Genomic DNA, 8725 nt, shown 5'->3' with positions numbered 1-8725 from the left:
AAAAATCGGGTCAGACACCGAAAGATCGGTCGCCAGCCGTCAAGAAAAGTAAAGCGATTTTCTGGCCATTCATGATAATGCACGCGACCAACATCACTGATCCTAACACATCTTCATTGTTTGTTTTCATCTCAGATGGACCGGAACATAAAAATCGTTCCGAGACAAACCCACAGCAAAACGAGCCAGATATCTCGGACTCGGATCCGCAAACGTATTCAAGCGAAAATAGAGTAAAGCCGTTCTTCTCTAGACCGAAAGACACTCTCGAAACTGAGGAGCAAAGTCGCGCTGACCCTCAACATCGGGGTCTCGCTCAGGAGGCGAGTCGGCGTCAGCTCCAGAACAGAGGCTACAGAGTCAAGTCGCAGAAGAGCCCGAAAATCCACCCACATCGACCAGAGACGAGCTCGGAAGAGTCAGAAGAGACATCTGGAGAACATGCAGAAGCGGAAAAGAGAAATCCTAGAACATACTCGCAAGTGGTAGACGTGTTGAAGCACCGAGATGATAATTCACTGAGGGCGCGAAAAGTGTGGTACCCTATCGGGGATTCTTAAATGGTCCGTGAGTGCGGCTTGCGTCGAATTTCTTAAGAAATCACAAATCATTAAACATTAATGTTGTTCTCCATTCTTCGCTTAATTCTTCGAGCGGGTGCTGGAACAGATCAAGCTGGGACCTAGCGCCGCGCCAACCCCTGCATTTCGGAGAGATGTCGAAAAGAAAGGACTGAGTGATCCGTGCTCCCGAAGACGGTACCGGATTTTATCTATGGGGAAGCTCCGACATAAAAAAAGCTTCTCGCCGAAATACGTATCATTCGGAATCGAATGAAATCTCACGATTGTCCGCGGAGCACCGCCACGGTGCTCTCGGCTCAAAAAAAATTGAGCGGCAGCGAAAAGCTCGCTCACAGAGCGTCTTAGATAGACCATTAGAAGATAATGTCGCATTTTGCAAAGCTCTCGAGATATTATGTTATGACAACCAGTGAAATGGGAGTCTGCATGGAGTCCGCGGCACGGACATTGGTCGAGAACTCATCAGCTCAGCGAGTTATGAGGCCTACCAGGAAAAATATTCGTGTCGGAGAAATAAAGGAACTTCGACTCCGGAATGTGCTCCCTCTCCCTCCGAACCGCGCTGACGACAGTGTCGCTTCGGAACGGGGCTCCGGAACATTTCAGAACAGCGTTGCGGAAAGTTTAGCTGATATTTCGTCTTCTAAGGTTCCGTTCGTTTCCACTCTGAAATAGGTATCTTTGAATTGCTCGCGATGCTCCGAGAATCCAGGTCACGATCTCATGTGAAGCGGGCGAATTTTTTTCGATAGAAATTCAACCAAACGGCCGAAATCTCAATTTTGTGAGTAAGTCATCGATGTCGTTGTCGACGAACATAATCTCCATCCTTAGCAGGATGACATGCATGAGAGATAATCGATGCTTGTTGTGTCAACTCGAAACTCCGAACACGTTCGCTAAATACGAGCCTCTAGCCATTACCGCCTCCCGATCGGATGGCACGACTCTGAGACTGAAAAATGCGAATTCGAGCGTCGTTCCGGCTCTCTCACTCAGACTCCTTTGACTCCTCGGCGACTCTACCGTCACGCTTCTCTCACATCTCAGATCAACTACACTGAGTCCCGTCATTCTGTGGATGACGTTCTGTTTCTGCCCAGGATCCAAGAAGGCGGCGCTCCTCCGTCAGATTCTCGATGAATCCCAACAACACCATAGAATGGGCGAGGAAGTTGCACTCTCTCTCTTTCTCTCTGAGGTGAAGCGCATTCAAACTTGAGAAATGGGTGTACCGACTCGGAGTCCGTAAGACGATGGTGTGACTGCGACATCGGGAGTCCGATTCTCGGCTCTAGGACTCTGTACCGATGGAATCTCATGAGTCTCCGACGGGATGATATTCTCATTTTGAGACCGTACCTTGTGGTCGAAGCTTCTCATGATCGAATTCATGTCGTTCCCGATAGCACTTGCCAACCGGAATACATGAGGCTGACGACCCTCGAATTGGCAAAAAGTTGTCTGAGGCATCGAACGGAAGGCACTTCGAGGCTTCTTTCTGTCGGCAGCGCGGACAAGTACAGAAAATCTAGTTTGGTTCGATGAGTGAGACTCCGCGATACATCCCCACGTCCGCACTGGTGGGAGGGGGAGAATCGATCTCGAAATAGCCCCCTCCCAGATTGAGCCCTCGTTATAGTGTCGTATTGAAGCGAGTCGCCGTGGGAAATGGTCATACAGGCAGAGGGTAAAAATTGCAGGAGACACTAAAGACCTCTGCTACTACGACTATTGCTACCTGAGAGGTACGAGGCAGGGAGACTTGACATCACAGCGGAGGCATTCCCATCCTCGTTCCACGATTAGTCAGTCCTGTCCTTGTCGAGCATCATAAAGGAGCAGAATTCGGGGCTCAGATCACCGCTTCAAGTGGGTTCGTCGTCATCCTTTCCGGCTCCCGACTCCCAACCTCCGCTTAGACATTGATGTCGTCAGCGCGAGGTTATCCACCGCGGAGGACTTTATTTCCCGACTCCTGCCGGCCCCCACGGTTTTCCTGACGGCTTGTCGGCTCGTAGTCCTACAAACATACTTCCGAGATAATCCTGCTCCACAAGACCGGAGTGAGCCTGAAATTACTGAATTTCCACGTGGGCAGCCGAGAAAAGTCATCGGATTTGAATGTTCTCGTGGAAAATCTTCAGCTAAACCATTTCTGAAATCCGATCCGTGCTGAGAATTTGTGCCTGAAAACGTTTCTATTGTCATTCACGAATTATAACTTCCCGCCTTCCATGAGCATCACCTTCCAATCGCAACTCATGATGCTTTTTCTTGACTTTCCGAATGCTCTGCTTGTCTCGAAGTTGTGGACTAGAGGATACGAAATAATTTTCCCCAGAGGAGTCCGACGAGCCCATGCCAAGAATGACGAAGCGCTTCACCCACCGGCGACTCCTCCATTCTGTTGATTGATCTTACCACGAAGACATCGTTATGATCACGAATCACGACCACTGTCGCACTCCCAGTGAAGATCCTGGTACACTATTTTAGGAGCGCGTATCTACGTACGCGTGCGCCATGCTTGAGTAGATGAGACTTTCTCGCCAGACCTTCGTTCTCATGCAATCACTTACACAGCACTCGCAGAGTACAATCGTCGCAAATCTTTCCTGTTTTTATTAGTTATCCACTGGTTCTCATCGATCGCCCTCCCGGCTGCATTACTGAATATAAATAACGTCGCACCAAAATGTCACACATCATTACTGTGCATGGTGGTGTTCATTTCCGAAGAAAACCAGGCAGCCTCGGAAGTCGATCGGATTTCCTAAACAAGGGCGACGTCATAAACCTCAACCTTTATCCTCCAAAGTTTCATGAGATTTTCCCCGAACATCCTCGACGACTCATTCGCATTACTGACGCATCCACGTTTTTATATTTCTCTGTCTCTCTCATACTGTGTCTGTTTATACATCAAATGTTTGCTGCATTGGTTCAGTACCGTAAATTCTCTACGTCAGGGGTCTGCTAACTATTTTCTGGGGCGGTCGCGTCTTCCTTTCGCATCAACTCAGGGCTAACGAAATAAGAATTCGAGTAATGAGCAATTCAGGCTCGATGAGCTGAATTGGATTCGAGACCCTCATAAGGAGTCCCTCGAGGATTCCTGGCCTTTCCCCCACTGTGATCGTCTCCGCTGCCATCCGGAAAGAGGTCAGAACAAAGTCGACTCTCGTCACCGACCTCGAGAGGGGAGACAACAAACCATCACTTGCTCGCTACAGGGAAGCTCCCTCCGGCGTCAACAATCAGTCTCGGACATAAGGTGACAACGGATACCGATCAGAGGAATCCCGGCGAGAATCCCAGAGCCTCGATGTTACTGTGTTCACTCATTCTTTGGAGTAGCTCCCTGAGCTTCCCCTCTCATTCAATCCCAGCTCACCGTCGGATATTCAGAGTTCTCTTCAGATTAGTTTTTTTCTTCTGTTTTATTTCTCTTCCCATTCAGCGATGAAAAAGGAATTGCTGTTCTCGATATTTATTGGTAGTTGTTGGGTCGGAAATTGTATCTCTGTCTTTTTAAAAATCCTAACATTCGCTGGTGAACTCTTTGTTGAAAAACTCGCCGTCGACAGAACCAAGCGTATCGAGTCCGGAGGCCATCCAGCAGCAAGTGGTCACCCGCTCTTTCACACTAAGTTTTACATGTTGTGGAATTCGGATATATATCGGGAGCAGGGGGCAGAGGGGACGCGAATGTTCGATTCATTCTAACTGGCTTGGCTGTTACCTTGGCTGTTCTGTCCCGTTGGCGTCGACGTCGCAGCTCCGCCTTGCTGAGAATTTGGGGATGCTGTGCCGGGCGACGATGGACTTCCCACATGTGCAGCCAGTTCCTTCGCCCTCACTACAACGGGGTAAAAATATGGATGTTCCATGGCTTCTTTCGCGGTCAGTCTGCAAAGGATGCGATGGCGTCAGTGGAGCTCCCTCATAGCTCAAATTCGTTTTTCTGGCTTATGATTTTGAATTATCCTCGTGCATGGCGCAGGGGGAGGACATCTCACGGGAAGCTTTGAGAATCTCGCTAGCATTCCATCAACTCACCTCTCGGCGTGGTCGTATCGGAGCAATTTGTCAAGGAAGTCGATCGCTTCGGGCGAAATGAGGTGCTGGTTTTCTGCGTGAACGAATCGCTCCCAACGTTTTCGAGAATGTCTGCGGGAGAAACCATTTTCAGCTCTTCGTTGAGAATCGAAACTCAAGGACTCGAGGATCGATGGAGGTGCAAGCGCGATACACATTTAAGAGCTCGGCGACGAACAATTGGTCCGGAATCTCAAATCAGGGAACGTCGGAGAAAATTTTCTTACCTGCCGAGGATGTCATTGAACCTCGAGTCAAGAATGATACAGTACTTCTCCGTGTATTCGAAGAGTTCTTCAGTGCCAAGCACTCTGGCGATGCGAACGAGCTGGTCGTAGTTATCGTGGCCGTGGAAGAAAGGCTCCTTACGGAATATCATTGAGGCGAACATACAACCAAGAGACCACATGTCTAGCGAGTAGTCGTACATCTGGTAGTCCACTAGCAATTCGGGTCCTTTGAAATATCTTGAGGCGACCCTCACGTTATACTCTTGGCCGGGGTGATAAAATTCAGCTAGTCCCCAATCGATAAGCCGCAGTCTGCGTTCATCATGATCAATCATAACATTGTGGGGTTTAACATCTCGGTGCATAATGCCTGCGAAGGACAACCCGGTTAGAACGTCAGGAATATCCATAGAAACGTGGTTCTGCATATCGTTAGACCACATTTTTGCCGAAAATCCAGAGAGTAGCGACACGTTTTTTAAAACCTTCCCAATGCACGCCTGAAGCATTCCCTCAAGTCTGGTCATCGTGAACTCACCCATGGAGTGCGAATAATCGAGAGCTTTCAAAAGTTCATATAAATAGTATCGGATGTCGAAATCAGACAGCGTTTGGTACAACTGTTTGAAGTCCGTATTGTTGACGTGCTCGAAGATGAAGGCGGGCGTCCGCGAAATCGGGTCTTTAACAACTCCCTGTAAGGATAAGAATGGTAATTCCAGATCCGGCAGGGAAGGCGCCCGAATTCGACGATTGAGTCTTCTAGAGATCTTCGCCTTACTGCGTGTCTCTAAGAGAGGAAGCTCGAAATCGTACCGACCCTACAAAATGACCGGGGCGCCTGCAAGCCTCAACCCGAGGCAGAGATTCTCAGCAATAATGCGATATGTTCATCCATGTTCGGGCAATCTACCCATTCGAGGTTTCAAACGTGGCAACATTCGTAGTTGGGCCTAATGCCGTGATGCATTCAAAAATTTTCGCCTCTCTCTATTCTCTCGAAGGCCTAATATCGCAGTTGCAGCGATGAAACTCGTTCTTTTCGTTTCCGAGGAGCTCACCTGTAGAGTGATGATGTTTGGGCCACCTCGGAGGTTCTCGAGGATTTTGATCTCTCGCTTTATTTTCTTCTTCTTGACGGGTTTGAGGATTTTCACGACGCACCTCTCGCTGTTGTTGACATTTATAGCTTCAAATACTTCGGAATACTTCCCACGGCCTAACTTTCGAACCAGCTGGTAATCTTCTTGATTCCTACAAATCAACGAATCGGAGCGCTCAGTCATGGCACAGTCGAGCGGGAAGTGTCGAAAGGCTCATCGGTAGAACGATGATGACTCAATATCAATTGTATAAGTTCCTCCGTTGATGCGATTCCTGTGCTCACCCCCATGATATGGGATGTGTTTCGTAGTCCCAGTATTCCCGCGGACGATGCGAGTTGACGTCAGCATATACACGAGCCTTGCTGGTGGAGACGATATCCTGCCCTGCTAGCGCGGCCATTCGGGCGGATTTTGGCAGAAATGGCGATGCTCTGCCGAAGGTCTGTCTCGATTGTGCACACTCTACGCTACTCGTCCCAACGATGAGGGATCTCCTCAAGACAAAACTGCAACAGAGACAGGGTTCATTATCACAATCGTAGTCGGAAGGGCTGAAGAGAGTTCGGGCCGTACTCGAACGTGACGCTGAGCTGCGAGAGCGTCAATGTGAGAGTGACTGATTCCCGGAGTTATCCATCGGTAGCTCATGTGCATGATTGATAGTGAGTCGGCTTCATATCGAAACGAGGATCATGACCTTACATTCGCACAATTTCAACACTTTGAGCGGTGCAGTATCAGTGTAGCACATTGTGGTTACCGCAAATTGGCTCTCTAATTGCCGCCAAGTCGATTTCGATATCGGCTACGTCACCAGTGACTGACTGAAGTCGATCACATTCTGTGCTATCTTCCGGATCAGAAGACGAGAAGTTCCTCTGTGACGCAAGCATATCACGGTTCAACCGTATCTCAAACGTTCCTCCGAGGTTTGAACGGGGAAGGAGTACACCTTCGGGACTCTCCCTCCTGTATAATCGTACCGTTTCCCTACTATTCTGGGTCTCCTCGAGTCGAGCGAAGAACTCGGCATGTCTCGAGCGATCACGGATCTCCTACGCGTGGTTCAAGTGAGCTGCTCTCTCGGTTTACCTCATGGAAGGAGGGACTCGTATCGAACTCTCATACTGCTGGAAAAAGCTCCGGCATAGCACCGATTCGATCAGATCTTGCACCGGCTGTCGGCGTACCCGAGAATCGATGGCCACGACGCGGACTGGCCTCTCGAAAGATTCAATGTAGAGGGAAGTGACAGCGAATCGGGAAGCTTTTGCCATGAATCATCTTAGCAGGGAATGTATTTTCACGCTCGAATTAAAGCTACCGGTGTTCGATACTCGGGTGGTACTTCTCCATAGTCATTGATCGCAACTCTACCATAAGTGTCCGTCGAGTCCTGACGGCGGCATCTCACAAGTTCTAGCAACGGCACCTCTGATCTTACTTACAGAATATCGCACGGTAGGCGACACACAAGCCGGTGACGAGTCGGAAGAGCGAAATCGCAACCGAGAAGCGAGGCCTAGAAGCAAAACATGGCCTCAAGATGGCGGACACAACGCCGGACTGTAGCGCGGCACATTTACAAACTGCTCTCCTCTGTGTTGTGTGTGTCTGGTGTCTTCTGCTCCTGGAGACGGACCTGACACATGTCGTCTTCTCCAGTGTATTTCAACTTGCTGTATGGGAGCTCGGAAGATCTACCGGGATCTCGTCTTCGCGCCATGAAACGAGAGGGGGCTCCGAGCGAATTACCCGAAATCCGGGCATAGCAACGAGGCCTAGTATTCTCTTTCGGACATTTCCGATCCAATATCGCCCCCGGTCTCGAGATCATCTTCAGGTTAAAGTCCTCCCGGTGACAGGGCTGATCCCGTATTGCACCGTCCAGGCCCAGATACACGAGATATGAGTGTCGACGTTCCGTATAAAAAGCTGAAAAGCGGTTCCTCGTGGGAGGAGGGGTGCAGAAACATCCGTGTGGAAGGCAGCTGTGGCTCTGATCGACCGGGAAATAGAATCAGACAATTTGAGACTCCGAGAGAGGCTGATCCCGGGGAACGCTGGCGCCGGGTATCTGTAGTGCGCAGGTACTCTGTCTCTGAACATGAGTTCCGGGCTGCGCAAAATTACGCTAGGGAGGACGAAGTTCGGGGTCGCTCGGATTGCGGGATCTAATGAGGAATGAGGACTCTCTCGGAGCGGCCTTTTATTCCAGACGACTCGCATCGTACACGATGATGATGATGATGATCTCTGCTCCTGGTTCTGAATCTCCCGAGTCGAGAGAAGCATTTAAATGTCCTCGACTCCCTGGCCACATCGGCCCATGCTAACGAGAACTTCCGCGATTTTCACTGCGTTCTGCGACGAGCGCTCTGAAGAAAGCGCAGCACGGCCCGAAAACGCGGGTCGAGAACACCGACGAATTAGACAAGAGACCGCAAGTCTCCGCAAGACGAGCGCGGAACTCGGGGATTCGAATCCGTAAGCCCGCGAGTGACTCAGCAGCCCTGTTTCGGCAGACATTCCTAGCCCTCGACTTATTCATTCTTCCAACTTTTTCACCGCAAGAGAATTATTGAGTAGGAGATCTACTCATATGCTTCAGGCCGGTATCAGGTGTCAGGACGAGTAATGATGAGAGAGGTATATCGACGCAAAGGCTGCATTCCCCCGAAACCTCCTGGGAATCCGGGACGCC

At 49.9% G+C, this 8725-nt stretch overlaps 1 protein-coding gene across 1 annotated transcript; it reads right to left on the bottom strand.

The window, feature by feature from the left end:
• Positions 1 to 4008: 4008 nt before the first annotated feature.
• CkIIalpha (casein kinase II subunit alpha) lies at positions 4009 to 7628 on the bottom strand. The gene is made up of 7 exons (XM_003738175.2): positions 7470 to 7628; positions 6303 to 6527; positions 5977 to 6169; positions 5454 to 5610; positions 4913 to 5285; positions 4647 to 4757; positions 4009 to 4496 (listed from the first exon to the last, which is right to left on the bottom strand). Exons 2-7 carry the CDS (start codon positions 6419 to 6421, stop codon positions 4310 to 4312), a joined length of 1140 nt encoding a protein of 379 aa, XP_003738223.1. The 5' UTR covers positions 6422 to 6527; positions 7470 to 7628; the 3' UTR covers positions 4009 to 4309.
• Between the last annotated feature and the right edge of the window lie 1097 nt (positions 7629 to 8725).

The sequence above is a fragment of the Galendromus occidentalis genome, unplaced genomic scaffold (genome assembly GCF_000255335.2).
Source record: "Galendromus occidentalis unplaced genomic scaffold, Mocc_1.1 scf7180000075789, whole genome shotgun sequence".
NCBI classification, from domain to species: Eukaryota; Metazoa; Arthropoda; class Arachnida; order Mesostigmata; family Phytoseiidae; genus Galendromus; species Galendromus occidentalis.
Note: the sequence above shows the minus strand (reverse complement) of the source record. Positions and strands in the feature narration are given on the sequence as shown.